This window comes from Vipera berus (assembly GCF_964194415.1).
Source record: "Vipera berus genome assembly, chromosome: 3".
NCBI classification, from domain to species: domain Eukaryota; kingdom Metazoa; phylum Chordata; class Lepidosauria; order Squamata; family Viperidae; genus Vipera; species Vipera berus.
In genome coordinates, this window is record NC_138204.1 from 174,125,183 (window position 1) to 174,147,334 (window position 22,152).

The 22,152-nt window shown below is 34.5% G+C and overlaps 1 protein-coding gene across 4 annotated transcripts in view; it reads left to right on the forward strand.

Moving 5' to 3' along the window:
* The window catches only part of DTNA (dystrobrevin alpha), a 140,671-nt gene that overhangs the window by 77,922 nt on the left and 40,597 nt on the right, over positions 1–22,152 (forward strand). The window contains exons 4-12 of one of the 4 annotated variants that reach the window (XR_014026174.1): positions 45–258; positions 3,115–3,200; positions 5,440–5,594; positions 6,626–6,731; positions 8,383–8,549; positions 10,142–10,266; positions 13,382–13,459; positions 17,562–17,586; positions 21,425–21,502. Coding sequence is in view for 2 of the 4 variants with exons in the window: in XM_081325814.1 (XP_081181940.1) it covers positions 45–258; positions 3,115–3,200; positions 5,440–5,594; positions 6,626–6,731; positions 8,383–8,549; positions 10,142–10,266; positions 13,382–13,459; positions 14,701–14,790; positions 21,425–21,502 (1,099 nt within the window). In the remaining 2 variants the exon portion in view is untranslated. Of the gene's footprint in view, positions 1–44; positions 259–3,114; positions 3,201–5,439; positions 5,595–6,625; positions 6,732–8,382; positions 8,550–10,141; positions 10,267–13,381; positions 13,460–14,700; positions 14,791–17,561; positions 17,587–21,424; positions 21,503–22,152 lie in introns of all 4 variants that reach the window. The other 3 variants (XM_081325814.1, XR_014026173.1, XM_081325813.1) reach the window with 3 other exon arrangements.

Genomic DNA, 22,152 nt, shown 5'->3' on the forward strand with positions numbered 1-22,152 from the left:
TTTTCCCAATATACTTAACTATTGTTTTTTTAATTTATACATAGTGCACCTAGTGGACATTTGGAATGTCATAGAAGCATTGAGGGAAAACTCTTTGAACAACCTGGACCCAACTATAGAGCTGAATGTGGCTCGACTTGAAGCTGTGCTTTCCACTATTTTTTATCAACTCAACAAACGTATGCCAACAACCCACCAGATTAATGTCGAACAATCTATCAGTTTATTGCTCAACTTTTTGCTGGCAGCTTTTGATCCGTAAGTCCCTTTAATAATAATGAATGCTGTTTTTCTGTATGTTATAGGAAAACATTAGCTCTTGAGCAAAATACGATTTCAGAAAAATGTTGAACTTATACAAAATTGAAAATTACACATTTCTGTATTCCTTTCAATCTCATTTTCTTCAAAGAATTGGGAAATACACATTCAGGAGTCATTCTTAAAAGCATTTGAATAGCCTGGAATTGCAAACTGGACTGACTGACTTCTGTTCCGTGCAAATTATCTATTACTGCATTACTGCTTTAACTGCATTTTATTTTGGAACTGTACTGGTTGGAAATCAACACAATTAAAGAACATTCTGATGAGTTTATTTATCTTCCCATTTGCCTATCACCCTCTTGTGTCCTCTCCAATATGCATTTGATGGACCTTTCACTTGGTACTTGTGTACTTTCCTGAGCCAGATCAACTAGTACAGCTTAGTCACCATGGAAACAGCTGAGCTGGTGGGAAAGCAACTGTTCCACATGAAGAAGCAGCAGAGGCGCTGTATGTTTGCATCCAAATATCTCCCTTCCCCTCCCCAAAGAGAAATTGTCAGTAGGCTGCAGAAATATGGCCTTCAGGATTTTTGAAAGGCTGTACAGTAAGAGGGCAAGGTCTTTTTAATATATGCAGACCCTGAATTTTTTACTCTAACAGGAGTCAAAAACAGGAAGGAAACTAATTGCAAATGCTTGGACACGTACTTTATTGCTCACTGCCAAGTCACTCTCACAAAATCATAGCTGTGAAAATGAGATTATTATGATATACATTTTTCTGTTGTTCAATAAACCAAGAAAGATGTGAAACAGTGTTTTTTTTTAAATAAAGAAGGACATTGAAGTCTGTAGAATATGCTTAGTGAATGGTATGTAGGTTTTTCTTAGCTGAATAATTGAACTGGAATGTAAGCGTGTTTCCAGTTTGCTCAAGTATAGCAATTCATTTAATTGTGTAAATTGCAGTACTGAAGTGTCCAGACAGAAGACTTGGAATTTGTAAGAGCTTTCATTAAGGGATTAAAGATAAGGCAAAAGTAGCAAATCAGTTGTAACAATGTAAAATGTCCTAACATTTTTTCATCTAACAATGTTTATAGCAGCATGTGGCCCAAGTGTACATAAGCATATCTACATCCATGCACACATAAACACTTTCAAGCTGAAAGCAGACAGTAAATTTGAGGGGAGGCGCTTTGAATCACTGCACAACTCATCCAAATTGTGTTTAATCTCAAGTAAATGTTGTAAAATAAAATATTTCATCCCTGGAAATCAAAGATCTAGAGCATTATAGAGGATTTACACTTTTTCATAATTCATCTGTCCCCAAAACACTTACGCTCCTCTTTAGTATCTGATCTCTGCCATAAAACAATGATCAATGTATGCTAGAATTGGAGATATTTATGTCCACCTTGGAAAATTTATAGATGAATTTGCTGCTAAAGCAGAGTCCTGTCCTTCTATAAATCTTTTCTTTGCAAAACAAACACCTCATCTCTAAAATATCCAAGTACATTTTCATGAAGAAAAGTGCTGTACTACTATTATTAAGTATCTACCATCCTAGGCTGAAAAAGATAAGCAGTTCAGATTTGGTTAGGAGTTGGCTGAAAGATCTCAGGCTAGAATTGAAAGTTGAAAAAAAGCTGCTGGAAAAAGGCAATGGCCAACTAATTCTGTATGTTGCCAAGAAAACTACATGAATATGTCCATGGAGTCATCAAGGGATCAAATGATACTAAATGAAGACTTATTTCTTATATGTGAATTTAAAAAATATCTGAAGTCCACAATGGGAAATGCTTTGAATAGAACTAACCTAACTGCTACAAAGAAATGGATAAGTTTTGAGGTTCTCAAGAAGTTTTCATTGGGCAGTATGGTAGAACAAGTAACAATCACAACAAGGGAGAAACTTTCTCACAATTTAGCTAATGTTCTTGTCTCCATATTTCCATTACACATAATTTGATTATTGAATTAAACTCTTGGGGGCTGCACAATACACTGAAGCACAAATCAACCAAACAGATCAGTACAACATACTGAGTCCTAAAAAATGTAATCAAAGGTAGCATCAACAAAGCCTTTCATATTGTATAGAAGTGTCTCAAGGTCTTTACTTCATCTGCCAAAGTGTTTTGCATAAAAGCACTTTTGACGTCTACAGTTTAGATTCAAACTGAAGATGCCAATTTCCAGACTGAATTAATTTAACTGTTTGTTGATCTCATGCTATGGTATGCATAGAAAAGTAGCAGTGGCTAATTTCTCAGTTCTGAAATCATAAAGCCCAAGTTTAACTTGAAAATGGCCCTTGCCATCAGCATAATACTTCATAGCAAATCATATACATTAAAAAAAGAATCAAGGACAGAATTAATTCGGTGTTTATTTCTTAAATTCAAAATTGAACTAAAATATAATGATCTTTCAGCATATTTTGCAATTTTGTAATTTGTACACCTTGATTTTTAAAAAAAGTTTACAGTGTATATATTAGACAAAAATGCATACATGAATAAAAATATAAAAATCCATTCTATTATGGGAAAATACTTGCATATGTATTAATTTCGCATAGATTGCAGAAATATTCACAAATTAATGCAAATAATATCGAGGGAAAAATGAAACTGGAAAAACAAGAAATGGAGAAAATCAAGAATTGACAGAGTCAAGAATCTCCATTTTTACTTAGAAGGCACATTGTTCCAAATTCTCAATTAATTATGGATCGTAGCCTCAGATTTGAAAAAAATATATACAAGCCTAAGATATTTATGTTATATTATTCAACAACTATGCAAAGATTATTTTATGTTTTATGTTTTAGAGAAGGACATGGGAAAATATCTGTGTTTGCTGTCAAAATGGCCTTGGCAACACTTTGTGGAGGAAAGATTATGGATAAATTAAGATGTAAGTCTATGAATTTTAATAAAATAGTTTGTAAGAATTAGGAAACAATATGTGTTTGGTTTTTAATATAATAAGGTTAACCAAATCAGCAAAAATATTCTTGAGCAAATTTGCATCAGGACTTCATAGAAAATTAACAACAACAAAAGTATTGTTAATGTTGTTAATGTCTGTCATCTGGGCTAGATGTATGTGACTTCTTTTTAGAATTTTTGAATTAAAAATAATCATGTTGCAATTGATCAAATAAATTATGTGTCCAGTAAAATGCATAATTTGCTGTTTATTTTCCTGACTAGTTTTTATAATGTTAAAAAAATGCAAAAATACTATAAAATTTGCATAATAGGATCACTCCCCACACCCACCCCAGTGTTTGAGGAGTAAAAAATACCTCCTTGGTTACTCAGCATGGCTCAGATGAGCAAAGATTCCCCAGCTTATGCAATGTCATATCATTTTGTTGTCCATCAAACTAATATTTGATAAAAAGATAAAAAGTTGAGGACTCTATATTAATTACCTATAAAATATTTGTTAAATGTTTTATAGCAGGTGTCCCCAACTCTCAGTCCGCAGACCGCTACCAGTCTGTGGCCTGTTGGAAACCAGCCTGCGCAAACTGTGCAAAGCTACATTTGTGCATGTGTGGGATTAGGTTACATGCATGAAACCGTTCTTTCCCCCCTCCACTGCTGCCCTCTGCCGCTGCCAGTCCACACAGCTGAAAAGATTGGGAACTGCTGTTTTATAGGACTGATTTTTGTTTAGTCCAAAAGCAAAAAGAAAAGCAATCAGCAACACCTTTGAAAAATAGGCCAATTTGGTTATTAGCTTAATCAAATTTGCTTAATCAGGTTGCAATTCCAATTAAAATACTGCTTTTAAATAAATAATTCAGTAAAACATTCTGAAACAGAGTACACAAGCATAATATAATGACTGATATAGAATCACACTATATAAAACATTGCATATTTTATTTTTAAAACTAGTTCTCTAATATCAAATACCGTATTTATCGGCGTATAACATGCACCGGCGTATAACACGCACCTCATTTTAAAAAGGAAATTTCAGGAAAAAAACTTAAATTATATCGGCGTATAACACACACACATCATTTGCCCCCTATTTTCAGGAAGAAAAAGTGCGTGTTATACGCCGATAAATACGGTATATATAACCAGTCACCTGTGTATTTACTCATTAATTCTATATTTAAACAGGACCTTATTTGCTCTGACCAGATCAAGAAACTCAGAATATATCCAGCAGATGTAGTGAGTCAGTTTAAACACCCTTGGGATGAACACATGTCCATCATCTGATAAAATTTTAAAAATAAAACAAAAATAAATAATATAATAATAATTAAAATAATGAATACATTATAAAAAGCAAAAAACAAACTCAAAGGCAGATTGGATGGACCACTAGGCCTTTTTTTGCCATTGGTTTTCTGTGTTTTCATTTTATCAGTCTATAAACAACCATCTTCTGGCTTACTGCTATCATTCTGCAAGCTAAAAAATATTATCATACAGCAGAGCAAGGAACACACAGGCTAAAATGAAAAATGTGTTGTGTAATATTTTGAGAAGACATTGAGACCCAAACTATAGTCACATGCTGCTACATTATGAGAAACAGAAGTAAAATTAAACTACTAAAATAACTGACCCCTGACCACCCACCCACCCCAAAAAAAGATTGAGATTCCCTGAAGACATCTTCAAGAAGGATCTTAGGGAGAAAAGAGATAACAAGTGTTGAAAGTGGTATTCTGTTTTAGTTATATTAGCCATTTGTTTAAGAATATATGTCTATACTGCTTGCTATACAAATACATCTTGAATTATACAACAAAGGAATAAACATTAGACATTAAGTGCAAAATGGATTTATAATCCATTTCTATTCATGTCTATTTAAAAGTACGGTATGCCCTCCCATATCTTTTGATAACATTTCTTATTGTTTCACTTTTTGGGAAAAATAAACATTGGCTGCCTCGATCCTTTACTATTTACCCAGTACTTTTAATTGTTCCTAATAAAGACAGTCCTATACTTGTATTGAGGTCATCTCTGGTAGCAATTTATAGTTCTGTGTGATTTGCCATAGTGATGGCAGTGTGGTGCTACATATTGAGGATGTAAGTCATCACTTAGAATATGTTTGCAGTTTGTAGTTCATAGCTTTTCATTTCAAAGTTTCCACTTTTTTTCTCCATCAGATATATTCTCAATGATTTCAGACACTAGTGGGATAATGGTGTATGGAAAATATGACATGTTTTTGCGAGAAGTTCTTAAACTGCCCACTGCAGTCTTTGAAGGTCCTTCTTTTGGTTATACAGAACAATCTGCAAAGTCTTGTTTTTCTCAACAGGTAAATAAAATGTTATTTATGATTTCTTGCTTTTCATCATACTCATACTGGTATACAGTGTCAAAATCCAATTGTATTTTACTTAATTTTAAATAGGATGAATCTTCTGCACTTGCAATCCAGAATGGTAGTGTAATAGAATTTCATATAGGTATGGCATGGAATATATGTAAATGCTCTCCCTATTTAAGATAAAATATCCTAAAATGGACCTGTGAGATGCTGTGAATTTGATGAAAGCCACAGAATGAGTTTGATTATCTTCTCTCCTGCTGGATAGGAAAAATGTATGTACATGAATAATTGGATAAGAAAAATGAACTCCCTATCCCTTCTTCCTTTTTTCTTCTTGCCTTAAGGAAATCTAGAATTCTGTAGCCTTATTTGTAACCAAATTATTTGATATCTCATCTTGATACTATTCTCAGATAAATATTGTTGGTGAAATGATACGATATCACATTCTGAAATATTAAAGTATTATCTCCATAGAGATAGCCAATATTGTGGCCATCAGAGAAGATTCAAAACTACTCAGTAAAACTGTGTTTTTCTATTTCTTACATCTTAATATACCCATTTTATATACATCCTTTTTCCCTTTTCAGTCACCTCTGATCCCACCATATCTTCTCAATACAATAGAGAAGGCACATTCAGAAGGAAGTAGCAATTATTTTTGTGTCCTTTATAGTAGGATGATGGAGCAGGAACAGAATCTCTGAGAAGTACTCAATTCAAGTGTTGAAAAGAAAAAGAATGCTGCTATTATATACCATGAGGGAATTCATAACAGTAGTTATTGAATTATTTCTTTGATCAGTTAGGTGGTTTATAGTTTGGCTGTGAACCTACAACACATTTGAATTAGTGATGTCTTCTTAAAAGGGACTTCTGGATTTTAAATTACCTTAAACAACATCATAAGTGAATTATAATTTAATTGCTTGCTTTTCGCATCTACAAATACAGTATATTTTTCTCATCCCATTATTTGCTAATTTTTTTTCTTGCTTTGTTTATTTAAACAGAAAAAAGTTACACTGAATGCTTTTTTGGATACTCTTATGTCTGATCCTCCACCACAATGTCTTGTCTGGTTGCCACTTCTACACCGACTGGCAAATGTTGAGAATGGTATGTAGTTAAAACATGAGGAACAACTGAGATAGCAGTAATAATTCTGGCTATCCTTAATTCATCCCATTCATGATGATTCGTAGAAGAAATTAAATTCCTTCCACAATATTTGGGAAGAAAAGTTGTTTATTTATTGGAGCAAAGGGTATATTTTTCTTACTTTAAAAAAGCCACCATGCTGCTACAAACATACCTGTTGGATCTATTCCTTTGTGCATTTCCTTTCAAAAAACAATTGTCTAACAATGTAACTTTGAAAGAGAAGAAGACAGAGAATTACACACGCAATTACAATGATCTAGGAGTTTTTTTAAAGTAAGAAAAAACATACTAAAGAAACTTTGTCAGGTATTCTTCACTCCACTACTTTCTATCTGCATCTTTTTAAAGAGTCATTTAATCCTTGAAAATAAGGAAAAATGGACATGCTCTTTTCCAACAGTACGTATATGATTATAAAGAGAACAGTTTTTATCCTATATTTACACTAAAAGCATGTTTCTAAAAACAAAACACAAATTTTATTATTAATTTAATTAGTTGCTGACATAACAGACTGATCAAGAAATCTAGCAATGCATAGTTCCAACAAAAACCAATAATTAAATAAATATTAAAATACCAGTGCAACATTTTAAATGAAGAGGCAGAACATTTGAAGAGTGAGGGGCCAGACGTATCTCCAAATGGAATACATTACATAACTTAGGAAAAAGATTTCTACAGTATGTCTGAAAGTGATGGCATCTTAAGAGAGAGATGTAGATTTTAGCATGCAGAGTCACAATAAGCCCTGCAAAAAGGTATGTGTTTAGTAATTAGGTTTTACATGTTAAAATTAACATTTAAAATAACTAACGTAAGTTATACCTGGAAAATAACAATCAGGGTGTGATACAGTTCTCCTACTGTGCTGTGGCTGGCAACCTACTTCCTGTGCTTTGTATCAGTTCAAGTCTCCAGATAAATGTAAGCTTAGTCCCATATAGAATATATTGAAAGTCCAGTCACTATGCAAACAAAATAAGAACATAGCTGTAACTACCTCTGAGTTGGTGCCCTAGATATAATCATGGAAAGCCATTCCTTGGCACTATTCCATCTGGACTTCTAGCAACATTGAAAAGATTGCAGTTACTCTTTCAATGGGCAGGGAGTTCCATCTAGAAAGACTGAATTCAAATCACCATGACTGTTTTTCTACTACTTGCAGTTCTATTGTCTTGTCTGGATTTAATTTATGGTCCCACGGAACTGGGGAAAAAAAGATTGTTTGGAATGTGTTTAAATTCCTATAGCATAGGCATTTCATTTCTGTCTCCTCTTATCTTTGTAAAACTGGTGTGATACACCAAAAGCAGCCATCTCCCAAATGTAACCATTATTCTTGCATCTTTGATCTATATCTTTGTTTCATTCCAAGAACTTAGTAGATTTCTTCCCCTAATATTTTCTTTCATATTTTTGCTGTAGTTTCCCTCTTAGAACCAGATGTTTCATTGAGAGAAAATTGTAATGATTTAGAAATAAATCTGATTTTGAAAATTATAATCACAAGAGGATGTTTCCAAGACTTCTTAATAGCTTCAGTTTTAACAGTATGCTGATTAATTCTTTTATTTGGTTTGAATATATATCCCCCCTGCAGTCTTCCACCCTGTTGAGTGTTCCTATTGCCATAGTGAGAGCATGATGGGATTTCGCTACCGATGCCAGCAGTGTCACAATTACCAGCTCTGTCAAGATTGCTTCTGGAGGGGACATGCCAGTGGTTCCCATAGCAACCAACACCAAATGAAAGAATACACGTCATGGGTAAGGGAAGCTTCATAAATTACTATAGACTGTTTGAACTTAGAAGAGATTTAGAAATGACTGAATTATTTTCCTTAAGATCACATATAAGAAGCTGATTTTGTTGCCAAGATACTAGAAGTTCCTATAATGGAGAAGCCCTGTCTGGGTTCCTGGCTCAATCAGTTCTAAAATGTCAGATGGGAAGAACTGAATAGTGTGGCTACTACCATCAGTGTGGATCTGAGCAGTCTAACAGGTTAAACTAGGTGGATAACAGAACAGCTGCAGGAGGATCTTGGAATATAAAATTATTTCCACAGTAAGTTACTAATTTTTGTAGGACATAGTCAATATGTTGGCTTTTCTATTTGTTGCTTGCTATATACTGTATAATAAGAAATTTATGAAAACTACTGATTTACTACTAAACTCCATTAGATGTTGATGTAAATATATATGCTACATATTCAGCTCACTTGTTTAACTGCTCCTTAGCAGTTCGCATTTTTCATATAAGCTCTAGTGCATGAACTCTACTTTATACTCAACTGAACGTATTCATATGGGCTTTCTCCATTTTCCACAAGTATCTAAAATTATATCTGTGATCCACTGTACTGCTAATATAAGCCACAGTTAAATTAATCTAATTCATTAGATTCAAACTTATATGTGGTAGACCTCTATGCACATATTCCTAGCAATTCTGTTAGATCAATAAGATTTGCTTTTAGATATTCAACAACTGCAGAATAATTAGGTTGTAGATTAAACTATATGACAGAGAAAGCATTATGAAAATGAAATCTCTTTTGTCTCTCCACATCCTGAGATGATCACAGCTGTATTATTAGAAAGAATGCAATAGCCACACTAAAAATGCACTCGGACTTGTACTACAGATACTAGATAAAAATTAAAGTTTGCAGTACAAAAAGTGTGGTATAAGAAGCTGATGCTTCTCATTTTGTATCACAAAGAAAAATTAAAAACTGAGAATCTCTGATCGGGTGATTAGCAATACCAGTTAGATTGGTTGTTCAGTGGGCAGCGAATGAAAGATCTGATTCTGCTATGGCTTATGAACTCTCACTTCTTAGTAGTAGAAATGTATCTTAGTAGCAGAAATGTATCTAAATGATGAGTGGCCCGTAGACAAGTAGAAAAATGTGGTTCTGTATCTCTCTTTTCTTCTTAGTTGTTTTATAATCAATACGATTAGCTTCCAGATCTGATTTTTCATTAGCAGTTATTTAGAGATTCATGCTTTTAGAAAGATGAAGTTTCATGGCAAGTTTGGGTTTCACTTGTATCCTCTGCATTCTTTCACAAAAGGAAAGGTGAAAAGTGAATTGGGAAATACTGTATCTATATTTATGCCAAATGTCCTTTGTAAAAGTCAGACCCTCTTTAAGGTCCATTGATAGATTTATAAGCATATGCTGATGAAATCATCCAGAACCACAGAATAAATGGACTTTGGGAGTTTATGCATGATAGTAACCAGCAGAATATTGTTTTGTTTTGTTTTCTTATCCTTCTACTGCTGGCAACAACAGTTTACAGTCCTTATTTATCCAAATTACCTTTACCTTTCTTGTTTCTCCCAGAAATCACCTGCTAAGAAGTTAACTAATGCACTTAGCAAGTCTTTAAGCTGTGCTTCCAGCCGTGAACCTTTGCATCCAATGTTCCCTGATCAGCCTGAAAAACCTCTAAACTTGGCACATATAGTGTAAGTATTTGCATGCTCTTTGTTCTATATGCTGTTTGTCTTCACTTAAGGTTAAATAGAAAGAAACCACCTAATGTTATGATTTACAAAATTGCATTAATGCTATAATAAGTATAGTAATCGTAGAACGTATTCACCTAGGCGTAACTCACACTGACAAAAGCAGTAGCTAATTTTTAAAAGCTTTTAAAAACTAAATGCTTGAATTAAATCTCAAAATTACATTATTTTGTTGACAAATAAACTACAATTTATCATTTGGGAATTATCACTACACATTTCAAACTAATTTAATTTAATAAATTATAATTTTAATGCAGCAAAGTTAGCATAAGTTATGAAGTAATTTAGTTTGGTTCTTTCTCAGTAGTAAGATTATGTATATATATATATATATATATATATATATATATATATATATATATATATATATATATATATATATATATATACATACATACATACATATATTGAGGATAAAAGAAAGTGAAAAATAAACATTTTTCCAAAATGAACATTATAGATACACATATACCACTTATAGGTAGCTACTTCCAAAAGAAAATACTGTTATGTGTTATGACATGAAATAACCTTTGTTATATGGAAAAGGAACCTTGATATTTAAAATTATTTATTCCTTTATGCAAGGATGCCTTAATTTTTGAAATATCTTTGAATAACCATTGTGTATCAAATGTTCTGTTTTTCTTTCAAGGAGTACATGTTGCACTATGTAGAAAAATTACACACAATTAGGTTGATCCAACAAATGCTATAAACAGCAGTGTTATGACTTTTGTGTAAAATAAGTCATAATCTCTACAAAACCTGGTATCTATAAACGTATTTAGAAAAATGCAACATTTTAGCTGCAGTTGTCTCATATGATGTTAGGACAGTAGCTTCCCTAATAGTTATTTATATGATTATATGATATGGTCATTATTACTGATAAAGTTGAGAATTGTGTGTAGAAAAGTGTGTAGAATAAGAAGGATAATCTATAGCATTTAACATATTTTTCTGTAACTATTGTTAATTATCAGAGTGTCTTATCTTGTTTATGTAACATATACTGAAGGAATTGAAAATACTAATTTATGCACATCAAAGTTCAAAGTAGTTTCATACCATTTCACAAATTGTTTTTGGAATTTACCCTAATTTCAATTGCAGTTCACAGCATAATATAATCCCTAATGTATTACACAATGCTTTGTATACTGCATAGGTGGAGGTCCTAATAAAAAAAAATCCAAGGCATTAATCTTCTAAACTAAATTCCATGTGGTTGTTTTTTTCATTCCCAGGCCCTTGTGTATCTCTGCCTATTTTAGTTTCATTACATAAATTTTCAACATTCCCACATTAACTTTAACTTTCCAATTGCCTCAAAATCTGTTCTAAAATGAAAGGGGAAGAATGGATGCCATTAGTATCGAGAACTAAGCTCCTCCTCCTCCTCCTCCTCTTCCTCCTTCTTTCTGTAAAACTACCTATATTTTTGCATATTCCCTCACAAATTCACTCTGTAACATCAGAATTTAAACAAAAGTAAATATTATAAGCTAGGGAATATTTTGAAATGGTCTGAGAAAATATGGAGGACTACAGGAAATGGAAAGAAAACTCCCATTAGAAATCTCCTCAAATGACAAGAATTAATCCCATGGCAAAAGTATGCAATTGTTCTGATTTTATAGCATTTGAAATACTCTATATGTAAGAACAATCATGTTATCCTTCAACATGGCAAATCAGCACAGTCCTTACTAATACTTTGTTTATAAGATCAGAATATTAGCTATAAGTTCCTCCACTGTTTTTTAAATATAAGACTGCATTTAACTAATAAGGTTCTCTTACTTTTATTTTGCCTGCAAAAGAGACACCTGGTAAGTAATACATTATCTCTTCAAGCATTTTAATGAGGAAGAAACAAAATTTTAAATTATTAATTAAAAGATAACCACCTGGGAAGCTCATACAAACTGTTGAATACTGTCTGCCTTTCAAGTATAATTTACATCAGTGGTCTTCAAAACTTGGCCCTTTTATGACTTGTGGACTTCAACTCCCAGAATTCCTCAGCCAGGCACTGATTTACATTTTCTAAAAAATAGGTTCTACTGCACATATTAATCAGTTGTATGTAATACCTACAGTACATATTTTTATTTTCTCTTTTTTGCTGTATGAATAAACTGCCTTAAAATATAGAAGACATCAGATGATTAATTCAAGTAGATTCTGAAGCCCCTTTTTCTGATAGTCACAAAGAAGGTATATTTCCAGGTATTTGGAATTTATAGGCTATTTCCATGTATTTAGAATTTGTAAGATATTTTTGGTAACCAACTTTGCTCAAATTTTAGTAATGGATGTCTGCTATATGAAAGATGTTACATATGCTGTCAGAAATATATTGACTTCTACATGGCTAAGAATACAATATTATCAGGAACCTTCCTCGCACAGAAGTCACTATCTGTGTAGTTTCTTTCCCCTGCAGATAAATGAGTGGATGTCTTATGTATGTTGATGTAATTTGGAGGGAGATGGCACTTAATGGAAATGCTTATACCAGTATTTCTCAACCTGGGCAGTTTGAAAATATGTGAACTTCAACTCCCAGAATTCCTCAGTTTACATCTTCAAGCTGTCAAAATTGAAACACTGGCTTAGCCTTACAGGATAAGTACTTGTCCTTTTGAATGCCTGATTAGGAGTTCAAAGTAGACCTATTTGGCCGTTCAAAAATGGACAAATGTTCTGTCAAATAACTTAATGTCTTCTGAAGAAATTCAGTATTTTTAACTTATCAAACATTTCTGTGAGCTTTTTTGGAAAAATTACCCCCAAAAAAGAAGAACAAAGCAAAGAAAGAAAGGCTGCAGAGAATTTGCATGGGTGACGTGAAAAGAATGTATTTCTAACATTCAGCCTTGTATGTATAAAATATAAAACTTCTGCATTTTTAATGTAGAAGAAAAGTATAATTGCAGGACATCCTGCAGTATTATTGACTGATCACATTCACGTTTTAATTTTTTATTTCATGCCCTGTTGTTTACAAACAAGACATTTTTTTGACTTTCTGTTTTCTTTCAAGGCCTCCTAGACCGGTCACCAGCATGAATGACACACTATTCTCCCACTCTGTTCCCTCAGGAAGCCCTTTCACAAACAGGTGAGTGGGATTTTTTTAAACCCATTGCATATAATTAAATCCAGGATTGTTTATTTTAATTTTAAATATTGCTATGAAAAGACAGTACAAAGTAAGCATAGTACCCTTTTATTTCTTTTTTGTTTAAAATAAGTTTTGGTGATTTGCACTTCGAAGGCTAATGCAAATACTGAACTTCTTTTTTAAAATGGAAACTACTGTGGTGTAAACCCTGAAAGAGATGTAGATTTTGTAGAGAAAAATCCTCTATTTCTTCTCCTCTGAGAAATCGGAGGGGGGAGGGGAATTCAATTGAAAATTCCAGTTTGACCAATGTGTAATGGTGCCTTCATCACTTTTAAATATTGGTTTGCATGCTGCATCTCTTGTTACCTCCCCAAAAGTTAAATGAAACTCCAGGACACCAAAGGGTTCTCTGTATTTGCTTTAAAGTATAAACAAATAAAATAGTTCAGGTTTTTCATTCATCCCTGAGGACAAGGAAGCACTCAGATTGCCTTGAAATGACACTGGCCAAATCTAAACAGGTTTTGTGTTAATAAATATCCACAATCAGGATTAACAGATATAAGACTTCAATGATAAAATAACTAGTTCAAATTAAGTGTCAGCTGGATCCCATAAAAAAAATCCTAATCTCACAATCAGTCTAGATGGCATCTAATCATTCTATGTAAGTTCTGCGGAAAACTATATGTGTGTGCCATGTAGTTTAATATTGTAAGCCATGTTTGTTATTTTGCCCAGAATCACATTGGTTGTACAACACTTTGTGATTCTATCATAAACACAGTAAAAATACTGTATAAAGGCATATAAAGAAATAATCATAGTCAACATGCTGTGTGTTTAATTTGCTTATTGGAGTTTCTATGAAGAATATGTAAGCTACCCTTCCTTAATTATTGGGGCTTCACAAATCTCTTACAATGGCAAAACTCTTTTGTAAGTTGTATGAGTGTCAACTGATACCCTATGATATGATAAATCAATTGTTGGGATTTTTTTACACTTAAGACTATTTCTTCTCGCTCAGTGATATAACTAGTAGTATCTTCTAATTATTTTTATTCCTAGGTCTTCTTAACTTGAATTACATGTTTATACTTTATTATTTAAAGGCAGTAGTCTTTCTGCAGTGGAACTCAATTGGATGCATTAAATCCCCATCATATGTGTCCCCAATGTGTATTTCTGCATATACATCCTGTTAATGAGGTTTCATTGTTTAACTCATTCAGGTTACTTGAGAGTATAAATATAGACAGTCCGGTGGTTGATGAGCATGCTATTATAAACCTGTATGTAAATAAGCTACACAACAATTCACGGTCAGTATGAGAGCACTAAACTACTAACTGATATAGTTTTGTAACCTGTACACTAAAACCAATATGTTACACATTTGTCATTTCTTAAGAATACTAATCAAAGAAGTAGGCTTTTCTTTTTTAAAAGAAAGAATATTTTTGTAGTTTGAATTGGGCTTCAAATTAATTCCATGTTAATTTGAAATTTCCAATGTTTAACTTACACTTTGTACAAAGTAAGCATTCAAATGCACAATGTAGTTAAAATACTGTTATTAGCAGATGCTAGGTATGGGTAATTTACAGTAGTTGTTATTATTATTGATAATGGCACAACATACACAAAGGATTTGGGTTTGCTGCATTCCAGGAAGCAGCTAGGTTTATTACTGCTCCATTGGCCTCTCTGTTGCACTGTGACATCCTTGCCTGAGCTACTGGATTTCCTGGCTAGCTTGGCAGTTACCTCCTCAAGAACCATGATTGCTCCATCAATACAGCCATGGACCTGTCCTAAATTATTGAGTGACTAATCCTTGACAGACATCACACGTGTTCTAATTTTTATTTTAGGACAGTTGGAAATTGATCTAAAGACATTTTCACTCCTAGGTAACATAGTCATATAACCCTCTGATTGCTTTTTAGTACTCCCCTTCCCCATATGGAGGTAGGATATTTTCAGTCAGTCCACCCAAAGCACCTAATGGACTCATTAGGGTTTCAAATAGTATTTGAGGTTTTGCCCAAGAGTCTGATGGGTTGTCTGATTAACCATGATGGGTTAATCATGGTGATTAATTGGAACAGGTGGATGGCTGAAGCCTTAGATTAGATTGTTCCTATGAGGAACTCCAGGAGCTGAAAAACCAGAGAAGTGTTTTCAGAAGAGACAGAATGCTATTAGAGGAAAATGGAGAGCAAATACAACCAAGCATATGTAATATTAAGGATAGGTAGCACATGCGTGCTAGTCGTTTCCGACTCTAGGGGCCGGTGCTCATCTCCATTTCAAAGCCGAAAAGCCAGCGTTTGTCCGAGGACGTCTCCGTGGTCATGTGGCCGGCATGACTAGATGCCAAAGGCACACGGAACGCTGTTACCTTCCCACTGTAGTGGTCCCTATTTTTCTACTTGCATTTTTACATGCTTTCGAACTGCTAGGTTGGCAGAAGCTGGGACGAGTAACAGGCGCTCACTCTGTTACGCGGCACTCGGGATTCGACCCGCCAAACTGCCGACCTTCTGATCAACAAGCTCAGCGTCCTAACCCACTGAGCCACCGCGTCCCTTATATTAAGGATAACATCATATTAATAAGATTGGTGAAATATAGTTATTTCTCTTCTCTTGTCATATCTCCTGTTAACAGATCACTACCTTCTTTGGTTATCCCACTTTTTGATAGGCAGGGATGAACCACAAGAACATCTTTTGGGCCCCTGTGAGGAATACTCTAGATATCCAGTGGATAAAATCACTCAGATTTGCTCAAAATTGAACTCTAACCAGGCAAACATAAATGAGATAATAGAAGTATGAACTGGCCCAGTTAAGTGGAACAAGTTAGATCCTGTGACTTCTGAGGAAATGGATGAACTCTTGAGGCTTGTCAACCCAACTACCTATTTATTGCCTTACCTTGCCTCCCATGTTTTCTGAAGGCTGTTTCAGAGGGGATAGATGGTTGAGTCAATTTGTTGACATCTACATCCACAAGATGGGGTGGTTCCACCTGCCAGGGAGTGGTAGTACTTCCCCTTGTTAAGAAGACATTGCTAAATCCAACCTCCCTGGAAAATTTTCACCCATTTTCCAACCTTTTATTATCTGTACTCTTTTCAGTTAGGTTTCATGTTGGGATATAGAAACTGAGACAGAACTTAATGACTTATGGGAAGGCTGGGATGGTGATCCTACAAGCAACCTGGCCAACTGTAACCATTCACAGAGAAAGGAGGAGTACCACTATAATACTGTGTCCCCCATTCTATATCCTGCAGCTGGTTCAGAAGCATAGTCTGACTGGGGCTTTTGCTAATACCAGTCAGATTATCCTTCTGAACCAGCTGCAGGGTATGGAATGGGGGATACCTGTTATAGTGATACTCTTCCTTTCTTTGTGAATGGTTACAGTTGGTGTTGATAGGAGGAGGGAGGTTGACTTCCAAAGCCCTAATTTTGTGGAGTGACTCAGGGGTCGACACTCTTGCCCCTCCAGTTTAACTTCTACCTGTATTCATCAGTTGGGGGTCAGGTATCATCAGTATATAGATGGTACCCACTTATACAACTCAACCACTAGCAAACAAAGCAATGCCGTCCAAACTTCTCCAAGTGCATGGGAAGCTGTTGAGATATGGATGAGGATGAACAGGGTTATGCTCAACCCTAAAGTCTGGGTATTTGGTCCTCTTGGTCCTAAGAATTTTTCTTGACTCCTACTATGTGAATTTCACTGGTTGCCAAGTGTGTTGCTCACCTCCCGTACCAGCTTTCAAAGTATCTCTAAAAACTTTGTTATGTCTTTAGGCCTGGTATTATGCAGGTTGGGCAAGTCCTCTTTTAGTAATGGATGTAGTGGTTGTATGTTGTGCTTCTTGGTGGTTTCTCTCCATATACTTGTTTTTCTTTTATGCTTGATTTTATATTGTTTTATATTTTATTGTGTTTTGTATAGCTGTCCAGAGTTGTCTGAGTGTCCTAGAAATGTAGTAAATAAATATTTTCCCCCTTCAATTATTCAGTTTGATTAATCCTATTAATGATGTCTTTCATTTTACTTCCAATAGTTACTTTCTCAGAAGAATTCCCAAGGTACAGGTCTTATTCACGCATGCAGCAATTATGTTTAAATATCCTCAGTGTCCTACCTTTGAGATTCTTAGAAATAGCTGGCCGGGCATTCTTGCATGATGAAAGTTTGAATATACTGACCTGTTGATCTAATGTGCTTACCTGTACAATAAGTGTTCTAAAATCTATTCATTTTTCAAAGAAACATATAATACTCCATGTGTGAAATGTGCCTGATTTGAATCAGATTTTATAGATATTTCATAAAGTTAAGATCACAATTCTATATATTTTTAACAGGGAAAATGTCCATTAACTATATAAATTTACTTCCAAATAAACTGGTACAGGACTGCAGTATCAGTAAATCAGTATGCATTTTCACAAATGACATCATGAATATCATTTTTAAAACATATATGGTTATGAAAGAATGTAATATATGTAGATTCATTTTGTTGAATCTTTCTCCATTCTCATACATATATCCAACTGTATTATTACATATTGCATCAAATTATTCATATTCCTACACACCCCACAGCCACCCACAAAAAAGAAATCAAATGAAGGAACAGCCTACTTTCACATCGGATAAAACAATATAGGCAGAATTCAAAGTACGGTGTAATTTGTTCCGAGTGTCAAAACAACTCAATGTTTTGTATGTGTATAAATACACACACACACACACACACACACACACACACACATATATATATAATAACCATATTCTGAATTTAAAAAAGGAAATTTCAGAAGCAGTAAAGTGGATCTTGCTGTTAAGTGATAAAGCAAAGAGTCTACCAGGTTTGCACTTAAAAATAAATGAGAACATGGTGAATGCATTTAATCAATTTCTGGTAGATACTGATCACCTGAATAATACTTAATGAATTAAGCCAATTCAGTCTTTGCAATCTGATACTCTTCAGCAACATTCAGAGCAATTCCTAGAAACCCCAGCTGCCTCCATTACACCAGAAGGTTATGAAGTAGAGCAGGAGTAGCCAGTCTTCAGGCTTACTCCTTGAATTCTCTTTTTGCAGCCTTTAGATTCTTTGTGCATTATTGCTAAAACTTGAGGGCATACTTTCCTGTCCTTTGAAATGGGAAATTGTTGAAAAACGTGGTATAAGCTCCCAAACAGACATATCAAAATTAAAAATCAAATACCTTCCCCCAATTTCTACTTGAACCCACTGATACAAACACCCAACTGTAATTTAGCTTTTAGCTGATGCTGAGAAAATAGAAATTTGATCTGATTCCATTTCAATCTTCTGCAATATTTCACTTTATTTTGGGTCCTGAAATACGTTTTAAAAATCAGCTTTATTTGTATGATGCAAAGCCTTTAACTAGTGCAATCCTGGGTTAGTCTATATTGCTCCCTTATTGAAACATATAATGACTTGTTTCCTCAAGATTTATATAGATCTCTGGGACAGTAGGTTTCTTATTTGAAAATAAATATTTTTACTAGAAGTGTTTGAAATGAAATCAGATAAATGGCAAGCTAAAACATATAGATTAGAAAGTATTTTTCCCTTCATGAAAGTTAAATTCTCCTTTAATTCATGTTATTTTAATTCCTGTACTTCATATATATTTTGTTACTATGTATGCAGTGGTGGGATTCAAATAATTTAACAATCGGTTCTCTGCCACAACCCCAGCTAATACTTGGTGGCCTCCTGTATGCACCAATCAGGAAACTAGAGTGATAAAGCATTTATTCCTAAGTCCTGCATCCCCTCACCATGCATGGTGCTGCTCTCGGCCTTTTTTGCTCATTGTGGCAGCCACCAGCAGTACAAACAAGTCGGATGGCAGTCACTGCAGGGTGCAATCTATTAAACCACAGGTGTCAAACTGAATTTCATTGAGGGGTGCATCAGCATTGTGGTTGCCCTTGGGGGGGGCAGGTCGGTATGGCCAGGGTTGGCATGGCTGGGGTGGGTGTGGCCTACTGGGTGGGCATGGCCAGCTCACTGTCGCTTGCATCAGGGGTGCCTGTGGGGGACTGTGCAGGACTAGGGAAGATTCGAGGGTCTCTTGCAGAGGGGGGATGGGACCGGGGGGAGTGCCAAGGCATGGTCCACTGGAGGAGCCTCACTGTCCCTCTCAGGCCATGCAGGGGGGCTGGATGGTGCTCCGGGCTGCCCGGAACCCTGGGCAGCAGAGGTCAAATGCCCAGCCCTCAAGCTCCTGTGGTACCTAGCCCAGCCCCACTTCCCCAAGGGGGCACCCATCTGCACTTACCTCCTCCTCAAGGCTGCTGCTGCTGTGCTTGCTCTCCTTGGCCAGGTTGCTCATGGTGGGTGCAAGAGGGCAAAATGTGTGGGTCAGAGGAAGGCCCACTCCCTCTCCAGGTGAGGAGACCCGACTTTGTAATCGGCTTTGTTAGCAATAGGATGGGAGACCCCCAGGATAGATCAGGAGGAGGGGGCAATGGAATGGTGAAAGGGCAGCACATGAAAGAGATGAAATCTACCATGTTGAAGAAATGTATGGAACCTATGATATTCATCAGCAATATAGAAGCAGATTCTATGTCAAATTCCAAAAGGACTGAGATTTTAAAATGTTTTCTGCTAAATTTCTAAAGTAGGATTTAATAACACCGATCATGTTTTTGGTTAGATCATCTTAATTCACTTGCAGATTTTGGCTATATTGGAAATCTGATATATTCATACCAGAAAGAATTAGCCCTTAAACACTAGCATTTATCCCTAGCATAAATGACAAAAGGATGTCCTACTTTTGTCCCCTGCACATATACAACTTCTGTTCAGGCTGAAACTTGCTTCATGGTATTTGGGATCATCTTCATCTCCTGAATTAGATGTCAGTGATATAATGGATGAAAACTTAAGTCCACACTTTTATATTAATGTAGCAGCTGCAGATTGAGTTGGGTTAAATAAATAAAAAGTTCCTTTGGGACTAACTGCATTGTGGATTAGGTAAAGTTTTTTCCCTTTATATCAACTTCTGGTATTATGTTTTAAACAGAGGAATCCACAATTTTGAATGACATGCAGTCATATATAGTTTGGCTATAATACACATTATATAGCCAGTAGCTGTCACGAAAAGTCTGGTTTCGCACTGACAAATAGGAATGGAGTAAAATGAAACAGGGACAAGTTTTTATAATACATTTCATTTGAAATATGTTTTTAAAATCCTTTTAAATTATATTTATTCTCTGCATTAAGAAATGAATTTTTGGTTTTTGAAGTACACTTTAACATAAGACTTAAAATGTAGTATTTAACTATCAGTGCAGAGATACCTAAATAAATATACTTTCCTAAGATTAAAATCTTCATTAAGTGCTTCTTCAGTTTCATGTAGATTTTCTTGAATATATCCATGTGGGAAGATTATTTTTCTGTGGTAACAAAAAGAACTGTGTTTTTATTGCATTCTCATGCTTCCTGCAGAAACCCTATATTTAAAATGATTTTTAAAGTGTTAGTATTTTTCACTTTTGTTCCATACAATACCTAGTTAGCAACTCTTAAAATATTTTTTAGAATTTGTTTCGATTTAAGTACGTTATTATCAAGTTATTCCAAAGTTGTTATCATTTAGTGGGCAGGGCATTTAAAATTGTGGAAAATATTCTGTAGCGAAAGTGTTGCAAGTTATTTTACACTTACGCAATATTTACTTTCTATAATTATAGTTTTAGATTGCAATCCTGTGATGAGGTATTTATATTGTACTGGGAGAAGCATTCTTAGTTTTAAGTAGCTATTCATAATTTTTATGATAAATTACTTAGGTTTGAGCTAGTGAATAAGTTTCAGTAATAGATATCAATATTTATTGTCTTATTAACTAGCTCATCTTACAAGAATAATGAAGTAGAGCAGGACAAATTGCTGGCTAGGGCTGTTCCAGTTTTTTTGAAAGGCAAAGGGTAAGTTTCAAAAGGCATTAGTAGCTTATACTAACACAACTAAAGCAAATGCCTTTTCCTTTCAATATATTATGTATTTTACTAAGAATATAAGTATAGATAGTTTTAATTACCACACCAGAGGAATTAGGTGTGTTCACATGCACACATTATAAAATTTTAATGATTTTTGAATATAATCTCTTAAAATATAATTCTACATTTTGCTGTGTATTTATGCGGATTTCATATTATGTGTTTATCTTAAACAGCTAATCTGTTTTTGCAATTCAGTAATGTAATATACTGTTCCTAGGACTCTGTCCTTTTGACCTGCATTTGGAGAAATCATATATCTGTTCCTTCCCATAAAAAATCTTTTCCATTGAAAACCTAGCATATCAGCGAGATGAACCACCTTTAACCTTCTCTCTGGTAGACTAGGTTGCCTTATGTAAAGAATATTTTATGAGCACAAACCTCTTCACATGTAATCTTCTGCATGCTGTTTGAAAGTTTTCATTCCTGGAACCATTTAACATGACTTCTCTGCTTATAAAGATTAACACTACAGTAAAATATATGCTATCATTGAAATTGCTTCTGAATATATTTGCTTAGGATTTGCAGATAAAATTAGCAATTTTTGTAGGATTTTTTTTTACATTATG